This window comes from Corvus kubaryi, unplaced genomic scaffold (genome assembly GCF_017639235.1).
Source record: "Corvus kubaryi isolate FWS band 111438036 unplaced genomic scaffold, C.kubaryi_AGA036_p1.0 37361, whole genome shotgun sequence".
Classification (NCBI taxonomy): domain Eukaryota; kingdom Metazoa; phylum Chordata; class Aves; order Passeriformes; family Corvidae; genus Corvus; species Corvus kubaryi.
Window position 1 is genome coordinate 67535 of NW_024581118.1, and position 22649 is coordinate 90183.

General features: G+C 40.7%; 1 protein-coding gene across 4 annotated transcripts in view; it reads left to right on the forward strand.

Annotated features, from left to right (window-relative positions):
* RC3H1 (ring finger and CCCH-type domains 1) overlaps nucleotides 1-22649 on the forward strand; it is a 75064-nt gene that overhangs the window by 28980 nt on the left and 23435 nt on the right. For 2 of the 4 annotated variants that reach the window (XM_042033906.1, XM_042033905.1), the window contains exons 3-17: nucleotides 960-1080; nucleotides 3674-3913; nucleotides 5055-5230; nucleotides 6059-6259; nucleotides 7417-7549; nucleotides 9076-9194; nucleotides 10720-10832; nucleotides 13466-13747; nucleotides 14072-14289; nucleotides 15567-15943; nucleotides 16962-17093; nucleotides 17626-17796; nucleotides 20587-20797; nucleotides 22226-22316; nucleotides 22435-22570. In XM_042033906.1, the coding sequence (XP_041889840.1) occupies nucleotides 960-1080; nucleotides 3674-3913; nucleotides 5055-5230; nucleotides 6059-6259; nucleotides 7417-7549; nucleotides 9076-9194; nucleotides 10720-10832; nucleotides 13466-13747; nucleotides 14072-14289; nucleotides 15567-15943; nucleotides 16962-17093; nucleotides 17626-17796; nucleotides 20587-20797; nucleotides 22226-22316; nucleotides 22435-22570 (2721 nt within the window). The remainder of the gene's footprint in view (nucleotides 1-959; nucleotides 1081-3673; nucleotides 3914-5054; nucleotides 5231-6058; nucleotides 6260-7416; nucleotides 7550-9075; nucleotides 9195-10719; nucleotides 10833-13465; nucleotides 13748-14071; nucleotides 14290-15566; nucleotides 15944-16961; nucleotides 17094-17625; nucleotides 17797-20586; nucleotides 20798-22225; nucleotides 22317-22434; nucleotides 22571-22649) is intronic. The other 2 variants (XM_042033907.1, XM_042033908.1) reach the window with 1 other exon arrangement.

The window sequence follows — 22649 nt, forward strand, 5'->3', positions numbered from 1 at the left end:
GTAGTCTGAGATCAATGTGCACTTTGGCAGCATATGTAAAAAGTGCTTGTCTTTAGTCTTTTGACTAAATGGAGGAATTCCAATTCTCTGTACTGTCATCTTGGATTGAATGCTGAACAGTGATGTCGGGAAGTGTTAGAGTACAGTGCTATACTGCACCCCCAAATTTGATGAAAGCTTTAAGAATTTATGAAGAGAACAGTAGAAACAAAATTTTAACTTGGGGGAGGGGTTGTCCAAATGCCTTGGAAAAATCCTGATTTCTGGTGAATGTCTGGAAGAAGAAATAAATGTCACCTGACAAAAAAACAACACAAAACAGAAAACCCCCAAGAATGTAATTGGCCTCTATCGTCAGATAAATACTCATGGGGTGTGTTCATATGCACTAGATAGGATAACTTGGTCATGCTGCTTTGTGACTGGGTCTAGTCAGAATATGTTCCAAGGGTGTCTTAGTGTATTTGCTGCTAAGTCTTTCCTCCAGTAGTCTTAAGTAGCTGCAGTCACTTACCCGTGGATGATTGTAGAGCTGTGAGGCCCTAGATACAAATTTGTACTTACCAGCAGACCAGAGTTCTCCTCCTTTTTTTTTTTTTTTTTTTTTTCCTCTGAGCTTTTTGGCCAGTCAGCTTTGGGGATGTTTCAATGTGTTCTGTTTTAGCCAAAGTTTTATAGTTATAGGAAGTGCCAGGTTAAGCCTTCTGCTTCTAGTTCCTTTCAGCTGCTAAATAAAAGAAGTCTACTAAACATAAGTTCTGTCTTTTGGTTTTCATTTTCACTGGGGTTTTTTTATGCTATTTGCTCAGTAAATAAGCTGAAAAAATGCTTACTAATATAGAAAAATCACAGAAGGGGGGAAAAAAACAGGAAATGCATTATAGTAAGAAGTGTTTATAAGCATGGTTGCCACTTATTTATACATATTCATAGTAGATGTACATGTCATCTCTCTTCAGGTTCCTGAGCAGCAGCCGATTACTTTATGCAGTGGAGCTGAAGATACCAAGCATTATGAGGAGGGCAAGAAATGTGTGGAAGAATTGGCATTGTACCTCAAACCACTCAGCAGCGCAAGAGGTAGTTCCTGCATTGCTTCCTTGGAAAATGAAAGCAAAAAACCAAATAAGATGCAAAACAAACTATCCAAATTATTAGTTAGTATATTTGAAAAATAGATATAAACCTAGTTCAGAAACAAATTTAAACAGATTTCTTACACATTAAGGTTATGTTTTCCTGGAGGGGAGGGGGGTGTAGAATTGGAAGGTGTCAAAAATAATTCAGAGGAAAGGCTGAGGTGTTTGGCCATGGTGTAGTGAGTTGAGACAAACATTTGATCTTTGCAGAGTAAGTAAAAATAGATAATTTTGCCCTTTTTTTTCCAGTTCTGCTTTGTGATAACTGTAGTAATGCAGCTCTTCTGTAGAAGATAAATGAACTGATGTGAGAAAGTTACTGCTTATAAGATAGATAAGGAAAGTTATAAGTAATACTTTGTTTATACAAGGTCATATACAAGAGCTGGGTCAATCTGGGTAATTTTAGTGGTTTGGTCCAAAATACTCATTACTGTTTACCTTCTGTGAGATAAGAATTAGGAGAAAAGCAGAGCAGGCACCAAACTTGAAAGAATATAAAGAAGTTTATTAACAGACCTAAAAGAAGAAAAAAAATCATACCACACCTTCAGAACACTTCTCCTACCCCCCACCTTTCTCCCTTCTCCCACTGACAATGTAAAAAGACAACCCTTGAGATGTTCAGTCTGTTTACCACTTCCATAAAAACCTTGTTCAGTCCATTTAGGAGGAGGAGTATCTCTTGCCCATGCTATGAAAACATTATCACAACGAGACAGCCGCCTGGGTTGGTTCTCTGCTCGCATGTGAGTCTCTTCCACTCCCCAACTTGCAGCTTTTCCCACAACTGCTTTCAAGGGTCCACTCTTGAATTACTGGGGTACGATTTTAAGGTTGAGCCATTCAGAAACAAAAGTTCTCTTCACCCATCTCTGGGAGCATTTCATCTCTAAGAACAGAGGCCCTTCTCCTTCCCTGGGAGCAAAGGGTTCTCCTCATCCTCATCTCTAGGACTATCTCTGGGAGCATCTCTAGGAACTGAGGTTTTCTCCTTTTCCATTTGGAGCAAAAGTCCTCATTGCTTCCATCTCTCCCTGTTCAAACTTCTCATGAAATTACAGCTGCATCAGCATCTGCCTATCTCAGCGCAGGTGCTTTTGCTCTCAAGTACAAGTTGAACGCTCCACCCCCCACGCCTTCATGAAATTACAACGGGTACTCTGATATATCATAGCTTTACAACAGAATTTCAGCTTTAAGCATCTCCTCTTTCTCTTCCCTCAGGTTTTCAGCTCTTCATAGCACTAAAAGGGTTAATCTCACCTAGGCCTTGCAGCTGGAATGTCGCTGATCGCTGTTGGTCACATGACCTCTGCCGGACAGCAGTGCAGCTTTAGCTGAATTTTGGCCACCCTGGAGAGGGGGAGCTGAGCCGCTCCGGCTGCAACATAGCAGGGCTGTGGGCAGGGTTCCGTGGGTGGAACAGGGCCCATTGGCTCCAGGATGGCCATGGCCCGCCCTGGCCTGGCCCGAGCAGGGCCTGGGCCAGGCCCGCTGGCCCCCCACACGGGGCCCGCAGCCACCTGTCCCAGCACCGGAAATGAGAGATGGGATCTGCCCGAGGTTTGTCTATTCTTAAGTGTGTATCACAGAGGCAGTCATAATTTTAAGTGGCTCAAAGAATTGTCCATATTCAAAATGTCCAGCTGATAGGTTCTGTTAGGTCACAGAGGAAGCTGTAAGCACCCCTTTGCAAGAACATTACTTCCAGGACTATGCTTGCTAACCCATGACAGTAATTCCAAGTTAGCAAACCTGCACTGTGTTGAAGAGTATGGATATAATATATATTACATGTGCTGGATTTGGACAGTTTGTCAGCCCAGGTAGTGAAGTTGAGCATCATGGGCATCAGGTTTTCAAAAATTAATTTTTTTGAGAAGCTGTCTGAGTCTTTTGCAACCAGTGCAATGTGACAGCAGTTTCACTCTGGGAAGTGGTGGCCCAGTGAACAAGCTCTGGCTGTAGAGCAAACTCAGCATGGCAGCTGTATGTCTAGTGAGTCACTCATTCCTTTTACCTGAATATAGTGGCTCTCAGCATGTTTGTGATTCAGAGTTTTGGCACATAATTAAACATCACCCAAGCAGTTCAGGACTCATGTAAGCTCTCAACCAAAACAGTGAAGATACCGCATGTAGGCAAGAAATGAAATGTGTTGTGAAAACAAACAAATGTCCAAGTGATCCCTAAAGTCCATTAATAAGGGATGAACTGGGAATCTGTACCGGAGAGTGTGGAACAGACTACCAGCGTGGGGAAAGGATTCACTACAGGTTCCATCTTCTTAAAAAGCCGGATCAGTCAATCACAAAACTTAAGCCTGTGGGGAAGCTGACTCCCAGAAGACTATTTTTATTGCCAAGTGAAACAATCTGGCAGAAATTAACTTCTGATATGCCTTGACTAGTATTCCCTTTGACAAATGGACACCAGGAGAACTAGGTTTGCACTTGTCCAGTAGAGTCACTGAAGGCTGGCACAAGTAGAGGAATATAAGGTAGCTTATTCTGTTTCATTTTGTTTTGAAGGTGTGGGTCTTAACAGTACTACTCAGAGTGTGCTGAGTCGTCCCATGCAGAGGAAACTTGTGACATTAGTCCATTGCCAGCTGGTGGAGGAGGAAGGGCGGATCAGAGCCATGCGTGCAGCACGGTCACTGGGTGAAAGAACAGTCACAGAGCTCATTCTCCAGCATCAAAACCCTCAGCAGCTCTCCTCCAACCTCTGGGCTGCAGTGAGAGCCAGAGGGTGCCAGTTCCTTGGGCCAGGTAAGTGACATTGCAGTATCACAGCTGTACTAGAAGCAATTTAGAACTGAGCAGTTGATAAATGCCTGTCCAATTGCCTAAGTGATTTTATTAAGCAACAGGTAAATTTCTGAATAGTAGTCTGCAGAATTAATTATGCATCTGTTGGGCTGCTGCTGTTGGGTTTTCTCATAGTTTTAATGCTTTTTCAAGTCTCCTGTAAAATTCAGAATAGGTGTCCTTCTGTTCTTGTCATAAGATAAATGACACATTGCTTCTCACTTGCTATTCCTTGAACACCTTTCTAGAAAAAATAAGGTTACTGAAAGTGACTGGCATGGCTTCTTTTCCTTCTCTCGCAATAAACATACAAAGCAGTTGTGGGGATAGATTTGTTACAGTTACATGTGCACATTTTTAAGAAATTGTGTATTTATAAATTAAAATACTAGAAAGAAATCAATGTTGTTTAAAAAAAAAAAGTCTCATTATTGAAAATACAGACTTCACTTGTTGAGTATTGAAATATGAAGCCAATTTCTTAAAGAAAAAATAGTGAAGCTTTTCCTGACTGAAACAGATGAACTTTGAGATACTAACTTTCATACCACTTCAGGAAGTAGAGAGGTTGGTTACATAGCAAAATAGTGGTGCTGCAGTCTGGTTGATTGGTGTGGGCACTCAGTGGTATTTTTTTTACTTGCATGGGAATGAACCTTGTTCTTCCTTTGCCTGTCAGCTTTTTCTTCTGGGATAAGTGTGGGGCATAGGCAATACACTTTGAAAACTCATATTAATGATCAAGAGGTGTACAGACAGGAACAAAGGAATCTTATTATCAGATGATACCCAAAATAGATTATGTAGTAGTAGTAACAATAATGATAATAATAATAATACAATTTAAAAAATCATAATAATGATAGTTAATTTTAAAGGTAAAAAGTCGTATTTTCCTGGGTCACAGTCTGGGAATCTGGAAGGGTTCCTTCTCTCTTTGCCCTCCCTTTTTGCTCAGCTCCCTTTTTTCTCTGTGGGTTTGTGTGTCTGTTGGTGGGAGTTTTTAGCTGTTATCCCAATTGTAGGTGAACAAGAAACTGCTAAAATTTTGCTTAGGCTTCTCTCATCCTTTGTCTCTTTTTGCATTTCCCCTGACTCTCAGCAATGCAAGAGGAGGCTTTAAAGCTGGTTCTGCTGGCTTTGGAAGATGGATCTGCTCTGTCACGAAAGGTCTTGGTTCTCTTTGTGGTGCAGAGACTGGAGCCGCGATTCCCTCAGGCTTCCAAAACTAGCATTGGGCATGTTGTCCAGCTCCTTTACAGAGCCTCATGCTTCAAGGTATGAAGAAGATTCTGCCTGGAGGTTTCATAATACTAAGAAAACCATTGGTTTTCACTTTCAATTTTCATTGTCCTGTAACATTAAATGTGCCTAAAAATACGTGTAGTTAGAGAAAGTATTGCTCATTATGTCCCACATGAATTTAGAGAGTTCTTTGTTGTTCAGCTATGATGGCAGTGTAGGCTGAAACAGTGATGTGAAGCTGTGAAGTTAGGTTTTGCCTCTGTTCAGTTTCGTAGAGGCACAGTTACAAAACCTGTATATAAGGCAGCATACTTACCTTCTTAGAAGTGGCTTAAAGCTGAAAAATTCCTAATTCTATTAATTCAGTTGTGGTGTTGTTAGAATCAAAGAAATAGGAGACTTCTGGCTGTCAGCTGTAAGAAGAAAACTGAAACTGCTTAATGTGCTTTACAGTATTTAATATCTCTTACTGGATGCTCAACTCAAATGTCATTTCCTTTTGCTAAATTAGTAGAAAAATGCTTTGTTTTTGCTAATTGTACCCTCAAGCAAAATTCTGCAATGCAGACAAAATATTTTGATTGAAGGTGTGGATGCTGTAAAGTCATTTAGGAAGTGTGACACTTCGACCAATGTGAGTCACAGTCCAAGTAAATAATGCTTTGTATCCATTTTATAGTAGTTTCACTATATGAAGCGTGTGTTACTTTAGTAGGAACTGGTGTTCACTGAGTAGTGTCACAGTTGATTTTAGTTTGGGAGAGGGACTTAGTTGCTGACTGAAGACATCACCTACCTTGGACTTCACATAATCTTGGGCTTATCCTGCTTAATTGTATTTGGCTCATTTCTCCTTACTAGGTGACCAAGCGAGATGAGGATTCCTCCCTGATGCAACTGAAGGAGGAATTTCGGACTTACGAAGCTCTGAGAAGAGAACACGATTCCCAGATAGTTCAAATAGCTATGGAAGCAGGTTTGCGCATTGCACCAGACCAGTGGTCCTCGCTGTTATATGGAGACCAGTCTCACAAATCCCACATGCAGAGTATCATTGACAAGGTAAAGCCACCTAAAATCAGCCCAAGTCCATCTTGTTTGCAACTGTAGTAGGTTTAAATGTTTGTAACATTGAACTTAGAAACTGTGCCCACGTGGACTTGCCCATTAATCATTTGTCCTGTTATTTCAAAGCCTGTTATGCTCTAAATAATTAGAATATGTATTTGTAACCTAATGAATCTTGCTCCCTCTACCATCCTGACATTTCTTGCTACTTTACTTCTTTCTGCAGATGGAAACCCACAAAGTTTAGCTAAACAATTGGTATGTGACCTTTATGAACAGCTGATAAGTGCCAGTGTAGTGACAGAGGCTAATGGTCCATGTTTCCGGGCAGGAAATTAGAGCATAAGTTGGAAAAAAAATGAGTCCCCATGTCTGTATCTGAAGTAAGACAGAGAGGTAAAAGCACATTTCCTAAATAAAATACTTAAGCTCTGGAAATGCCCAGATCTCTTTGCATTCAGAAACAACATAGGATAAATGCACTTTAAGATTAGGGGACTCATTTGTAAATGCCTAAATTAGGTGGGAAGAACTGAACATTGTTGAATGGCTACGAAAGCTGTGAAACAACTGCTTTGTCTGCTGTGCAAGAGGATTAGTTTCAAGATGGGTCTGCTATGTATTTATGCCCTTGCCCACCTTTTCAAGTGTCCTGCCAAACATCTCCTGAAGGACCTAGGTGGAATTAAGGGTGTTAAATACTGGAATTATGTGATGTTAGGAGATGGAACATTGCTAGCTATCTTTTCCTTCGACTATCTTGTTCTTTATTTTCTGCTTGCTGTGCTCCGTTTAAAGCAGGGTGCCAACCTGTTGGTTTGGGGATTGGAGATATTAGACTCTCCAGAAATCTAAATTAAATGGTTTCTAATATGGCCCATTTTTTTTCCTGGGTGGCAGCACAACACAAAAGAAATAGGTTTTATTGCTAGCAATAATACCAGCCTTTATTTTGTCTATTTAGAGGTGTAATTTAATGCAGTGTCAAAGAACTGTGCATTCTTAATAGAAAGGGTTCGCTGGAATGGGCTTCTGTGAAAGATGTTAATATTCAGTTTTGGGAGACAATTCTTGTGAGCTTGTGGAGCAGCCTTCAGAAACCATGAGGATTACTATGCCTGTAGAAAGTTAATTATGATAATTTTTTTAAGTTGCAGACCCCAGCCTCCTTTGCACAGAGTGTTCAGGAATTAACTATTGCTCTTCAGAGGACTGGAGATCCAGCTAACCTGAATCGTCTTCGACCTCACCTAGAACTCCTGGCAAATATTGATCCCAGTCCAGGTAAATCTGGATGTTTTTATGAAAACGTTTAAGTTCAGCAAGATGAGCTTAATACTGTTCAAGGATTGAAAGCTGATCATCAAATGTAAGGAAACATCCTCCTGACTCAACTTGAGAGTTTTGGATTCCAAAGTAGAATTTTGATAGACTGAAGAGAGAGAAGCTGGGCAAAAGTCAGTGTAGACAAGAATGGTTCGTTACCCTATGGAATTTAGTATTTTTCTTGTTCATATGTAGTTCTGCAAAGGTAGGAAAGAGTCTGGGAAGTGGAAGATAGTTGGAAAGAATTTAACTGAGAAATAAAACCTAAGCTGTTGACAGAGGAGAGAAGGATAGAAATTGTTGAAAAAGTCAGCAGTGCTGTGAGGATGGACCACCTGAGGGGGAAGGAAAGGGACAGAACAAAGTCCTATGGCTGAAGTTTTATTTTATACCTGCTAAAATTTGTAATATCAGTATTATATATGAAAATAGTAAAAAGATACAAACTACAACTTCAGGAGATGAGAAGTTGTGCTTTGTTTAAACAAACAGAAGTTAAACTTCCTTTCCAACGAGGACCAGCTGTACTTGACAGCTAAAAGAAATGCAGTGCTTTCTTCCCAAATCTTTCATATTGGAACAAGCTGGGGACAAACCTGTGTACTGCAAATTTGTTAGCAAAAAACTGATATGGAAAGTGGCATCACTAATAGCCTCCCTTGGTTTCACTAACCAGGTCTGGTCTTTGTGGTTTTTTCTGTACTGTTGAGTTGCCTAAAGAACAGCAGGGAAGCACACTGAAGCACTTCTGGAAGAATTTAGTCCCTGTGAGTGGAATATAATGTAATTAATTCTGCTAAAGATCTTGAAAGGCACTTTGAACTGCTGTGCTTTGCAGCAGAATGTGCAGGCACACAGTGGGAGTGTCAGCTGCTGGAACAGATTCAAAAACTTAGAAAAGTAAATCGGCTAAAAAGAAAAGGTGCTCCTATAGAATTGAGACTGTACAGTTTATTCACGGTGTTTTAGATGGTGGTCTGATTCATAGATTTGCCTTTTGATGTTTTTTTCCACATGAGAAGCATTAATTTCTGTTGTTGTTCCATGTCTGTGCTGGTGTAATCAGGCCAGCGATGACCGTATTCATATGGAATGATTTTACCTTCAGGAGTCTGAATGCAAAGAGGGATTTTGAACCTGGTGTTTTTCATTGTGAGAAGAGTTTGTGCAGTGCCTTTACTCTGGAGTTCTGAAATGTGAAAGTTCTTGTAGAAGGAAATAATTTGATATGCTAACTATAGTCTTACTGACTCATTTGCTATTTTGTGCAGTTCGGTCTTAAGTTTGTAGATACCGCTATTCTGTAAGAGCTAAATGTCCCAGAATTAAGGTGCTGGATGCTTTTTATCTACTGATAAAACATTTTTTATAAATTTGCCTAGTCAAGTTTTGTGATACTGATTTGGGGGGGGGGTTTGTACCTGGTTTTAGAAAATGCTTCTGATTTTTCTTTTTATATTCTGTGTTTGCTGTCCATGCAACAGATGCTCCGCCTCCAACATGGGAACAACTGGAAAATGGACTAATTGCTGTGAGGACTGTGGTTCATGGCTTAGTTGATTATATCCAGAATCACAGCAAAAAAGGAACAGATCAACAACAGGTAAAAGCTGAATCATTTGGGAAATATGTACCCCTAAGTTTTGTTGACTGTGTCCTATAGTAGAGGTTTACTGATGTCATCTGGAAAGATTCGGTTTGAAAGGGAGCTGGTAGAAAACATCACTGCTGAGTCGTATTTATCAAAAAAGAAACAAGAAAGGGAAAAACCCGAAACAACACATATTTACCCCCAAAACCTGTTGAATTAATTTTCACAGCTCACTAGGATGGAAGGAAAACAGTCTGATCCAGCTTCAGGCTTAGGGAAATAGATAAGAACCTTTCTGAATAGAGGGTGGGGAAGGGATGCTAGGGTGCTGCTGTGATTTGTGGGAATTTTCTTGGTTTTGTTGTAGCATGACATATTTTAGTCAGCTGGCTCTCTGTTAATGAAATTTTCCTTATACTTGTGCTTAACGGTCTGTCAAGCTTGAAGATTTACAAATATACATCATATGAAGGTGCAATCCAAGTTCCTGAAACAAATGTTTTTGTTTCAGTAATGAAATTATGTTGCCAAATACTATATAGTAGCTTATCTCATGGTTACCTTATCACACATTCCTTTGATCTCATTTTGTTGTGTAGCTCAGTTGATGTAAATGCTGCTGAAATACAGAGCTGCCTGTCCCAGTCCTACTCTTCCCTTGCTTTGGCATTCATCCTCTCAGAGAGCTGGTTTGGCGAGCTCAACTAGTTAAAAGATTATCTCTGCCGAAAAAAAAAAAGGGAAAACTAAAGTGAATTATTTCTGCTGTTTCACCTTTTTGCATTACTTGGGATGGATAATGAGCACTGTCACCAGCACAAGGAAAAGTGGTAGAAATGTGTAAGTGGGAATCTGGGAGGGGAAAACAGCAAGAATTTTTCTTGTGGAGAACCTGTAGTACATGCGGTGCTTCTTGGAAGGGAACCCAGAGCCTCCTGAGTGGGAAAGGGATATCTGCTGAGCACTAGGTAAAGTTGCGCTACCTGGCAGCAGTGGCCAGTAAAAGGCTGTGTGGTTTATATTCACCCTGCCTGGATCTTCTCACTACAGTAGATGGCAAAAAACCCCAAAAAACAACAGTTTGCAAGTGACTTCTTACAGATATACACCTTTTTGGCTGAGCTTCATAGAAAGCGAGTTGACTTTTACAGACCTTTCCCTTGGTGGGAACTGTTGATAGGGTATATCTGATTATTGGTAATTTTTTCATCCTGTATCAGTTTTGTCCATTTAACTGTGTCCTAAAATGTACAGCTGTGTTCCAGCAAGCTCTCTGGTAAGGAGTTTGAATAAAAATGTTATAGAAACCTGAGAGTGACTTAGTTGTCAAAATATGTACTCTTGAATCTGTTGGTTCTGTTGAAGAACCAAATTCAAGTACTTCAGTCATTTATTTCATATTAGGTTTTCCAGAAACACTTAAATTTGATGAATTATTAACAGTCAAACGTCAGGCCTTTGGTAAGATGATACATTCAACTTGGTTAAGTGAACTTTCATGTTCAGGTATCTCACCTGGTTTCTTTAACCTTGTCAGCCCCCTCAGCACAGCAAGTACAAGACATACATGTGCCGAGACATGAAGCAGAGAGGAGGATGTCCCCGGGGGGCCAGCTGCACCTTCGCACACTCACAGGAGGAGCTGGAAAAGTAAGTGTACCTCTGCTAGTAGAAAGCAATCCAGTCTGTTTCATCTTGTCTGTAAGAGTTATTTCTCATATCTAGGAATGATGGGGAAAGGAGTTATAACCTGGCTGTTAAAGCAACAAGAAATTGTGATAAACTTGTAACAGTCATCTCTTAGGCTATGGAGCTGCTTGTTCTTCCATACAGGATATTTGCTTTGTTCAGCAGTAACACAGCTCTGAAAGTTTGATGTTACACAAATGTTACCCAAGGTTTTTGGAGGTGGGCTGTTTTCCTTACTACTTAAGTCTGACTAAACGTGCTGAATGATGGCATTCACAGTGGCTGTTATTTGGGAGTACTTCTCATCTTCTCTTTTTATTCAGGTAGGTTGCTGGCAGTTTTCCAAATGTAAGGAATGTGTTGGTAGCTCTCCAAAGAGCTAAAAACTAACTTTCCAAGATTTTTTCCTGCAACAATTCTTTGTGTAGTCTGTCAGAAAGTTTCATGCAGGAACCTTCAACTGGTTACATCTATTGTTGTAGAGTTAAAAAATGATGATCATATCAAGTCTGCAGTAAATAATCTAGATCCATTACAGATTTAGGAGGGCTATCAGTTATGCAAGAGCAAGATGCTGTTGTTCTGCAGGTTGTTTTAATTTTTTTTTACGTGAAATGGATTGTTTAGGGGCTGAAAGAAATAAATACACAGTGTGTTTTATGTAGTATATTAGCTTGTTGCTTGCTTTTGGGACTAAAAAAAGCACGTTTTCTTTGAATTATAATGAGAAGAACACTTTAAAAGGTTTGGAATTGGCATGCAGTGTTTCTTTTTCCTTTCTTAATCTAAAACTCGAAGCATTAATGTCAGTTCATGGGCTGTATAACCAGCATGCAGTGCATACACAGAACATGAAGAAAGAAGGGCAGAGCGTGTGGTGTTAGAATGACAAAGGCAGTTATTCACGTGAACAAAGAACAGGACTTCAGTACTTGCATCCTGCCGAAACAGTTGGAGGGTTTTTTGCCTTCTGTCATCATGCTAATGTAATGGAGATCAGTAGTGCTGTTTGGGATGGTTTTGTTAACCTATGGTGGGTGGTGGATCAGCGTTATGCCTCTGAGCCAGTTGTATGTATCAAGGACTGTTTGTCAGCTTTGCAGGTGAGGGAGGCCTGTTGTAGCCAGACTGACTTGCATGCCGTAGTATTAATGTCATCCTGGACTGAAGAGAACGTTTGTTCAGTATCAGATTCCAACAGCTTCTGTGGGTGGTTGGGGAACTTGAGAGTTCTGACTGTTCCTTGTGCCTTTTATCTTTGCTTAATTCCTTTAAGTAGCTATTGTGTTAGTGCTTCTCCTTTTAAAAATGCTTAGTGTGAATAATATGCATTGCTGTTGCTGTGTGACTCCTGTATCTCTCTCTGTAGCCTTAAGTTTGGAGGAAGGTTATGGGGAAATGTGTGGTAATGCCTTAGATAGCAAATTATAATCTAAACTTGCTTAAACAGCAGCTCATCCCCCTCTTGGCAAGGGACAAAGACCCTGTGTGCATAGGCAAGTACTGAACTTTTTAAAATTAATGTATGCCCTGCACATGTGGAGACTGCAAGAGCATCTAAAAAACAAAACAGCCCCAACAATAAAACACCTTTTTGCCTCTGTTGTGTTGCTGTTAATGCATGTGGGCAACTACAAAGATTATCTGAAGATTGAGTAATAACTGGCACCTTTTTCTACAGTAATGTGTGTACCTTCCTAGTGTGGGTTCCCATCTCACTCTGATTGTTATTTATAATATGAAAGTGTTGGTTTCAGCCCTGCTGAAGAAATAGCCTCTTGTACAGCAAGAACACTCAGGTCTGCAAATATGCCCTCACACTTGCATTCTGGGATCTGAACTAATGGCAGGGTATTTAGTGGAGGACCTTCAACTCTGGAATTTGCTCTCCAGTACTGTTGGCCTACTGGTTTTTGTGGAATATTGGTTAAAATGCCTGTATTTGTTCAGGCTTTAGTAAGAAGTAGTTAGATTTTTGGACTTGCTGCTTGTTCATAGAGTTTTTTATCTCTGCAATCACTTTATCAAACAACAGAAATTGTGTAAGCTGCATATTGATATAGTAACATCTTAAACTGTGCTTTAAAATGTATCACATGGTAGTAAACACTTGGCTTATTATTGGACAAATGGAGCAAAAGGCTATAAATTCATATTTTTTCACTGAAATTTTCTGCTGTTAGTTTCTTCTCTGAATAAAACAAGCTTGAACAGTCTGTGATTCTTACTCTGAAGCTTGTGTTACTGTATTTTATGTGATAGTACTTTGTGATGCTTGGTTTTGGTTCTCTTCTCTTGAGATGCGTATGTGTAAAGAAAGTAGGATTTGTAAATTTGCTGTGTGAAGTTTACCTGTGAATTCTTGATGTGCTTGCCATTAAAAGTCCATCCTTGTTCTAACTGAAACTGCTATTAATAGATCAGCTATCAGGGAGGTTGTATTCTGAGAGGTATTCTCACAAGCTCCATGGGGAACTTGAATAAAAGGAAGCTTTCAGTAGAATCCATGTTTGAAAAATCTTTAAAGTACAGCTCCTTTTACTTGTTTGGGTTTTTTTGTTTCAATTTTTGATATGTGTTTTCTCTTTCTGAAGATTCCGTAAAATGAACAAGCGTCTCGTTCCCAGAAGACCCCTTAGTGCCTCCCTGGGCCAGCTGAATGAGGTGGGCCTGCCTTCAGGAGCTATCCTCTCAGAGGAAGGGGGAGTGGATTTGTCCAATAGGAAAACTTCTGCTCTGCCAAATGGAATTGTGTCAACAGGCAGCACAGTGACGCAACTAATTTCTCGAGGGACTGACTCCAGTTATGAAACTGCCCTGAAGCCAGGGAAGATGGACCATCTGAGTAGCAGCGCCCCTGGATCCCCTCCTGACTTGTACGGGTCTTCCTACCTGTTGTTCAAATTGTTGTGTGTGTAAATCTGGAGTAGAAACAAAGTAAACCAGTTCTTTAAGATAAAGAAACTGAATGGGGATTGTGGTTGTTCTTGTGTTTGGTTGGGGATTTTTTAGTGATTATATACTAGAGTAGAAAGCTAAAGCTAAAACTCTAAACTGTGTTAATTCGCTGTTTGCTTATATTTTAATTGGAGAAGGTGATAGAAGCCTTCAGAAGGTGGAGTGTAGACAAAGAACAGTGTGTTAGAGTACAGTGTGCTATACCAGGCCTTAATGAGCAGTGCCATCTTTCCACTTTTTAGGCTGGAATCTGTCCCCAAGAGCTCTATTTCTGCCTTGCCAGTGAACCCTCATCCTGTGCCTGCTCGGGCGCCAGCAGATCTGCCCTCAGTGTCTGTCACCAAGCAGTTGCAGATGGTACCCCGAGGGTCTCAGTTGTACAATGCACAACAAGCAGATATGTTTTATCAAGACCCCAGAGGAGCTGCCCCATCATTTGAGCCAGCACCTTACCAACAAGGTAAGATTGACATGAAACTCTTTCATCCTCGGGCTGATTTTAGTCTTTCTTCCCACTTTGGTTTTTAAGCCTTCAAGTTGAAGTTTTCTTTCAAATGACATGGACTAAAGACACTAATGTGGTGATGTCATAGTAAAATGGAAATTGGCAGGATTTTATGCCTTTACTGAGGACTTCCATGCAAGGGAAAACAGTCCAAGTGTTTCAAGTCCTTCTGTCTTCAGTTCTTCCTAAGTGGGTTGGATCAGGAATCTGATATGGTAAACCTTAATTCAGTTTGACTCAGGGAAAATGGAAATAAAGTGTGTGTGATGATAGAGATAAATGAAATTAGAGAACAGTGTTCACAAGAAAAGAAAACATCATAAAAAGGGAACTAAGAGGAAAAACTCTAAAGAGAGCACATTGGGAAAGATAATACTGAAGGGGATTAAAAAGAGAAGATATGGCAATGTATATGAAAACAGGGAATGATTCTTAGGCAACGTAAGGTTGCAGAGAGAAATGAGATAAAGTGAAATTAATATGAAACAAAAATAAGCAATGGGGAGACCAAAGGAAGCTGAAAGCAGAAAAAGCCATAGAAAGGAAAGGCGAAATGGGGGGAAGCCATTTCTGAGAAAGTTGCAGAGCATTTTGAAGGAAAACAAACTACTTACATTTGTTCATTATGTGCCAGTGAACATTTGAGTTGTCTACAAAATTTTATGTCATGCACATATTCATGCTTATTTTAAAATTATCCAGAGATCCTAGATAGAATAATAAAATCTTCAGGCAACCAGGCAATGTGATCTTAGAAGTTTTTGGTGGTTTACAGTTCTGAAATGTCTTTTTCCTGTTCAAGACGTAGAACTCTAGATAACTTTATATCCTAATAATCCAAGTTTCTTTACCCAGACAGCAACTCTGATATGTTGGGACAAATTGAATTTTAGTTGCATGGATGAGGATGTACAGGACAATCTTCAGTTTACTTTTTAGGTCTTACTTAGCTGAAAGCATTTGTAGCAATCTGCAGAGACATTTTGGTGATTTATTGCTATTCAGTGTGCTGGCAGGACTTGTGGGGCACCTGTGGTAGGCTCAGTCTCATCATCTCTTCATCAGCTACTGTAACATTGACACTGTGCTGGTATCTTAGATAATTATACTATGTCACTTGAGCTTTGGATCAACTTTTGCTTCTTCAGGGTTTTCTGCAGTCAATTTTTGTGGACAATTGTGGTAATCACTTTCTGTATCTTGTGGTTTTTCCCCCCCTCGCCTTGCTTCAGGTGTGTACTATCCCACCCAGTCCATGTCTCGCTTTGTCCGACCTCCTCCATCAGTGCCGGAGCCGGGCACGCCATACCTGGAGCACTACGGGCCGTACCTGCCAGAGCGTGTGGTGAGCCCACAGTACCCACAGCCACAGGGGTACCCAACCCTGGCGCAGCCCATGTACCCACCACATTACGATGGCCGCCGCGTGTACCCCCCCATGCAGCCCTACCACCGGGAGGATGTGGTGCGGGGCAGCCCAGTGCCCATTGACATCCCACAAACGGCTGTGCCCCTCTACGTACCTGAGTCCAGAGACAGATATCAGCAAACAGAGGCTTATTGCCCAGTGGCTCCACATCTCGGCCCGATTAGAGCTTCGTGTCACAGGGTATGGGTTCTACGCTGCGTTTTTGTAGTTGTTTTGAGAGAGAAACTATAACCTGCTTGAGGAATTTAATATTTTTGTACCAAGGGGGTGGCCTTTGTGAAAGTCTGAACTTTAGGAAGTAGATCAAAAACTGGAAGGTAATTTAGTTACTGGTCCACTCTGCAGTTGTAATGATGTTAATATGTAAAAGTAGGCTGCTTTAGTGCTCAAAGTAGAAAAGCATTGTAATTCACTTTGGAAGTCTCTGAAGTCTCTGACTTCTCCAGCAGAGATTAGGCTGAAGAGGACTACTCAAGTGCAGAGTAAATACAGTGTGTGCAAATGGTCATGTGTGCATTCTTGTACTGCCTATCTGTGACTGACCAACTCTGTACCTAAATAGTAAACATTAAACATACCTGCCTTGATAAAAGATTTAAAATTCCACTCTTCTGAATTTTTTCTAGTTAGATAGCTAACTGGAGGGTCTTCCTAGTATAAGTTTACAAACTTGTTTTGATAAATCACTGAAATTGAGTTCTGTAGAATAGTTGGACTTAGGGCATTCAGATTAAAGGCTCTAAATCCTATTGCTGAGTGCAGGAAGTGTTTTTAACATTACTTACAGATTTTTCAGTTTGAGTGTGCCATGTTTAATTGTATTAGAAAGTGAATAATAAATGTGACTAGGTTTTGATCTGTAGAGTTCTACCAATTTATATGACTAATGGGGACTTGCTATGCTGAACATGTTCCAATGGGAACTTTGCCAAGTTGGAACACATTCCTTGTTTGTGGGGTGTCTTGAACTAACACTGGCCAGTGTAGGAACATGTATGTCCTATATGAAATTAACAGGTAGACTTTAAGAAAGTGATCATTACTTGTTACTTTAATGATTCTTTCTATCCTCTGTATTTCCCTCTCCTTGCAGTGTATAGCGGCCTTATTTTGTTCAGGTAAACAACACTTAGAGAATTATTCATTTTGTGCATTAATGCTTCAGGAGCTCTGAAACATTTTCCTGTCTTCATTTCAGTCTCATCCCAGCCTGGATGAGCTTCACCGACGAAGGAAAGAGATCATGGCCCAGCTAGAAGAGAGGAAGGTGATTTCTCCGCCTCCTTTTGCACCATCACCAACATTGCCTCATCCTTTTCACTCAGAGGAGGTAAGCATATTTTGACAAAAACATGAGACACTGGAATGTTTAGAAAATACTTTGGAGTTTACAAGAAAATCAGAACAGTACAGCACTGGCAAGTGTTGGGGCAAGTAAATTTTGTGCCTAGGTGGGAAGCCCTTGTAGTACAGTCTCCAGTGTTTCAACTGGCTGTTGATCTACCACTGGTCCTAAGCTCTCTGCTTTCAGTGCAATGAAGGAAATTAATTTTGAGCCATTACTAATTGAAGTAATCGCTCTTCACAGTTACTAGACTTTGCTCCTGACATACGTAACAGCTTGATATTTATTTTTTTAACCAGCGACAAAATATCACCTTCAAACTGGCCAAGTGAACAGTCAGCACTGGGAGCACAGCCAGGGGCTCAGAATTCCACGCACTTAATGTGTTCTCTGGCTCAATTCCAGAGGGTGATGTATCTGATAAAAAATAATCCCCGTGGTGTTTCTCAAGTTCACTGCTGTTGAAGTGAACAGGGATGGCTGTGAAACTACTTCTTCCCCTTACTTACAGAACCAGATTTTTGTTTTTGTACAGTACTTGGATGAAGACCTGAAGGTAGCTGGGAAATACAAAGGAAATGACTACAGCCAGTACTCTCCCTGGTCCTGTGACACCATCGGCTCCTACATTGGAACCAAAGATGCAAAACCCAAAGATGTTGTGGCAGCAAGGAGTGTGGAGATGGCGGTATGGAGGGATAAGGGGAAAACAGAAGAAGAGTGGATAGTTCTGTGGGTTGGGAAGAACTTATATTTGCTTTCTACAATGATGGCGGTGCTTTTATTTAAGCTCGAAAGTGCATTGCAGTCACAGAAAGCATTTACAGGTGTGTGAAGCACTTTGTTTTCAAAGTTATGAACAGTCCTACCCTTGTGTAGCTTGTAAAAAATTCTGCATATAGATGCAGGATAACCACTCTGGTCTGAAGCCATGGATAGCAAGAATGTTTGGCAAGGATTATTCTTTGCACGCACTTGAAATGCAAAAATTATTCTGTCCTGGCAACTCGTTAATAAAGCATGTCCATTTGTTGCTGCCTGTACCTCTTTCTGTCAGAAGAAGGTGCTGTAACTTAACTTTAGGCAATTAATTCCTTTTAAGGTGGCTGTTACTGCTGTTAAGGGTGTTACTAGTGTTTACTTGAAGGACTCTGATTTGTGGTCACAAGAATACCCAAAACTTGCATGAAGTTTTTGAGAAAAGCACAGTCAGAACATTGTACTAGGTTGTTAATTCTTGAAGGCAATTTCTAGCTCTATGCTGCTCTCATTCAGCCCTTCACTGAACTTTGGGAGGTGGGCTGTGGTCTTGTTTTGTGCTGCTCCATTTCTGCTAGGTCAGTGTTGCAAAATGAAGGGGCTGCTTGGGTGTTACTGTTGGGAGTCATGAATGGAGAAGAAAATAAAGAGGAGTCTGAAATACCACCACTATTCAGTTTCTTCCTAGCATTCAAGCATCACTCAACATGAGAAGTAGGCTGGTAGCCCACACATGTAGGAAGTCATTCAAGTTCTTCAAGAGAAAAGACTGTTTAGCCTGAGGAACTATTTTACAGACATTCATCTATTCTCCTTCATCTCCCATCTGCAAAAGTGATCTATTGACTTTTATTTTTGTATTGTCAGTCATGGTGACCTTTCTTTGGACAATAAGAGGTGGGGGGGAACATTTCTTATCAGAATTCATTCTTCTGTGGACAGGTGCTCACCTGTTGCAACCATTTAACTAAATCAGGATTTTTTTTGGTTCAGCTTTTCCTCAAACAGGCTCCCCTTTTTCCCTTTGCCCCACTGGAATTAAATTTGTCTTTTTTCTGTCTGCCAAACTGCTTTCCTCTTAAAACCTTAAAGGCACTGTTGGAAGTGGATGCAAAAAGGAGGCTTTCTCCTAAAAAAAGCAGAGCAAAAAACTGCATTTCATCTGCAGCTTTGGTCTTTTTTACCTGTCCTCTTGCTCTCAGTCCTACACAGTGTGGTTGCCTGGAGCTACTAGACTGTCACATTTGACCTGGGGAAGTACTGGGATTACTTGGAATCAGCTTATTGCTGTCCAAGTGACAGCATCCAGGAATTGATAAACAGCTCTTGGCTTTCATCCCTGCTGCTAAAAAACTGCAGCTCAGTTAAGAGAGGTAATAAGGTTCTGAGAAACAGCCTCCTTTTTCAAGGCTAAACACAGTATTCTTCTGCCCCAGAGCTAATTTTCAAATAAGCAAAATGGGATCTCTGCTGTTTTCAGTTTTTGTCTCCTCACAGGAAAAAATTATCAGGAGACCTTTACTGAATTAATTCTTCAGTAATTTTTTTTTTTAATCATTCATAAGAGATTCCTTTTTTCAGGGACAATAATAGTATCATCTGAGAGTGCATAACGCTGAATATTCTGCAGCTGACATGCAGCTTTTCTGAGTAAATAGAAACGTATTAAAATTGGTACTACCATCCAATGGCCCTGAGATCAAAATGTAATTTTTTCCAGAATTCCAAAGTAGATTTTCCCTAAGGTGTCAGTTTCCAAGTATTACATTTATTGAGTTTAGCTTCCAACTTAGTTGTTACTGCCATTTTCACCCTACCTCAGATACGTTATCTTAACTCTTTCTAGCAATCCTTATTCCTTGATAAGGAAAGCTTATCAGAAAGCTTGCAGAGTTTTATTTTAATATTGGACCATACCGAAGTTTGTAGCCTTTAGACAATTTTCTTGATGTAGTGGCCCCACTTACCTTCCTCTTTCTGTTTTATTGTGTACAGCTTTACTTCTTTAGCAAAGTCTTAACTTGATTTTGGCAAGTCTTACCATGTTACATTTTCTGGTAGCCAACAGATAGCTTTCCGATTTAATTCAGCTCTTTGGGGAGAGAGTGAACACTTTTGTCTCTTCATGTGCTGACCCATGAAGGTGTTTGAGTCTGAAACTTGTTTAGAAACCAGGATCTTCCAAACAGTGCTGCTGCTTAATGAAAATGCCTGAAAAGATATACTAGACATGTCCAAGTAAGTGCTGTACAGAAAAATTCCCATTCTGAGTCATTTGCAGGCTGTTAGCTGATGCAATTCTTAACACTGGGCTTCAGAGCAATTTCTTTTGGATTCTAGAATGTATTCCTCAGAGATGCCCACTGATCTCTTCTTTGAGTTTATATAAGGGAGAGGTTTTTTTTGCTCCTTCTCTTCCCATTAGACTTTCTCTATCAGTTTCCATTTGCTGCTGCTCTCTTCTTCTGGATTTGATCACAATTAATTTTGCAGCTTTTTCACTGTGGTGTAGTAATGGTCATCTTAAGTTAGACCATTAAGGAGAGGTCCCCTCTGGCAGTGGAGTTAGAAACTGAAGAATAGGAAAGCTAGTGGCAAAGTGAAGGGGATAGAGAATACAAGAGAAACGTACTGTACTTTTACCAAATTGTTGTGAAAGGAATGTGAACCTCTTACTTTATGAATGGGTTTTTGAGTGCCTTTTCCATGTCTTGTCCAGAATGTGGATAGTAAAGCCATGCGTGAGCAGCGGCTGGACATGCAGCGACGAGCGGCCGAGACAGGGGATGATGACCTCATTCCATTTGGAGACCGACCAACTGTTTCAAGATTTGGGGCCATCTCTCGTACTTCCAAAGCCATGTACCAGAACTCTGGGCCCATGCAGGCCATGGCGGTTCAGGGAGCTGCCACTAAATCCATCATTTCAGGTATGATCTATGCTCTTAGATTTTGCTGTCTGTTGCTATTTTCTTTACTGCTAGAGTGTTGTACAGGTTGAAGACAAACCCTGTAAACTTGTATCTTGTCTTAGAAATACAGCTGTGGTGTGTGTTAATGCCACTTAAAATAACTTCAGGTAGGGTTATACTGAGAAGTCTGAATTCAAAACAAGGTTGCCACAGCTTTCTGAGATGACTTGGTCTGCTCAGCATGGACAAGAGCAGACTGAGGGGAGACCCCATAGCAGTCTACAGCTTCTTCCTGAGGGGAAGCAGAAGGGCAGGCCCTGATTTCTCTCTGGTGACCAGTGACAGGACTGGAGCTGTGTCAGGGGAAGGTTAGGTTGGATATCAGGAAAAGGTTCTTCCCCCAGAGGGTGGTGGGGCACTGAACAGGGAATGGTCACAGCCCCAAGGCTGGCAGAGCTCCAGAAGCATTTGGAAAATGCTCTCAGGCTCAGAGTGGGATTGTTGGGGTGTCTGTGCAGGGCCAGGAGTTGGACTCTTGTGATCCTTGTGGGTCCCTTCCAACTTGGGATATTCTGTGACATGTTTGTACATACATAGTGTATTTGTTAGTGATACGTTGTTGCTGTTTGGAAGAAGTTACTTTGTTCTGCCAGTCCCTCTGATAAGAAGCTTATTTTAAATCCGTAGTAGCAGAATCCAGAAGCTTAGCACTTTCCCAAATACATAATGCAAAACCATCTTGATGAAGTACTGTACTGCTGCTCTTCTGCTTTATGGGTAGCTGCTCCTGCAAGCTTAATGCAACCATTGTCTTGTGTATTCTTAGGCAAAGCAAAAAAGCAGGAGTAGTTAATTTCCAACATGTGTATTTTCTAATCACATGTATAATATAGCTGTCTGTCTTACTTCAAAAGATTCTGCTTCTTGAGGTGCCCTGAATAACCTTAAGAAAATATTTAATTATTATATACCCCCAAACTTGCCTCTAGATTTTTCAGGCAGTAATCTTTTAGACTTCATTACAGGGAGAACTCTGATTTCCCTGAAAACTTAATCTTTAAATTGTAGTTACCTAGGTAGGTCAGAATTATCAATGAATTCCTGAGTTGTTTAGGAACTTCAGTAGTAAAAACAACTGCAGTCATCATGTCTGTAAGTTTCGTTCTGTGTTTGTTCATCTGCCTGAGTATCTGAAGTCCTTCACAAACTCAAGACTCTGGAAGGCTGTCACAGACTGTTAGGCGTACAGGAAAAGTCATTTATTAGGCATGTGAGACCAGTCACACAGAGTATTTCTGTGTTCATTTAATCATAAGAGATGTTAAACTTCTCATAATTAGAGAGCTGGCCTTTCTTCTTCTTCTCTGTGTAGTTCTGTGTTGGCTGAACCACTGACAGGGTGATTTTGTAGTCATACAACATGGTTTTCTTTCTGTTCCCTGGTAGACTACAGTCCTTATGGAACCCATGGTGGCTGGGGAGGCTCTCCATATTCTCCTCATCAAAATATACCTTCTCAGGGACGTTTCAATGACAGGTGGGCTTGCTTTATTTTTTCTTTGCCTTTTTCTAAATTTTGTTTTATCTATTTTTTTATGTGCCAGCTGAGTAAAGATTTTTCTTGAAATCTTATTTTTGCTTTTCCAATCCCAAAGGGAAAGACTCTCCATGTCGGATGTGGCTGGTCATGGGAAGCAGTTGCCCTCAGCTGAACGAGAGCAGCAGTTGCGCATGGAACTGCAGCAAGTTGACCATCAGATCAGCCAGCAGACACAAATGCGGGGACTGGAGGTTGGTACCAGCATTTGGAGCAGCACTGAGGGGTGGTGTGGAGAGAGGTGAAGCTGGTAAAGCTTTTCATGGGCTGACC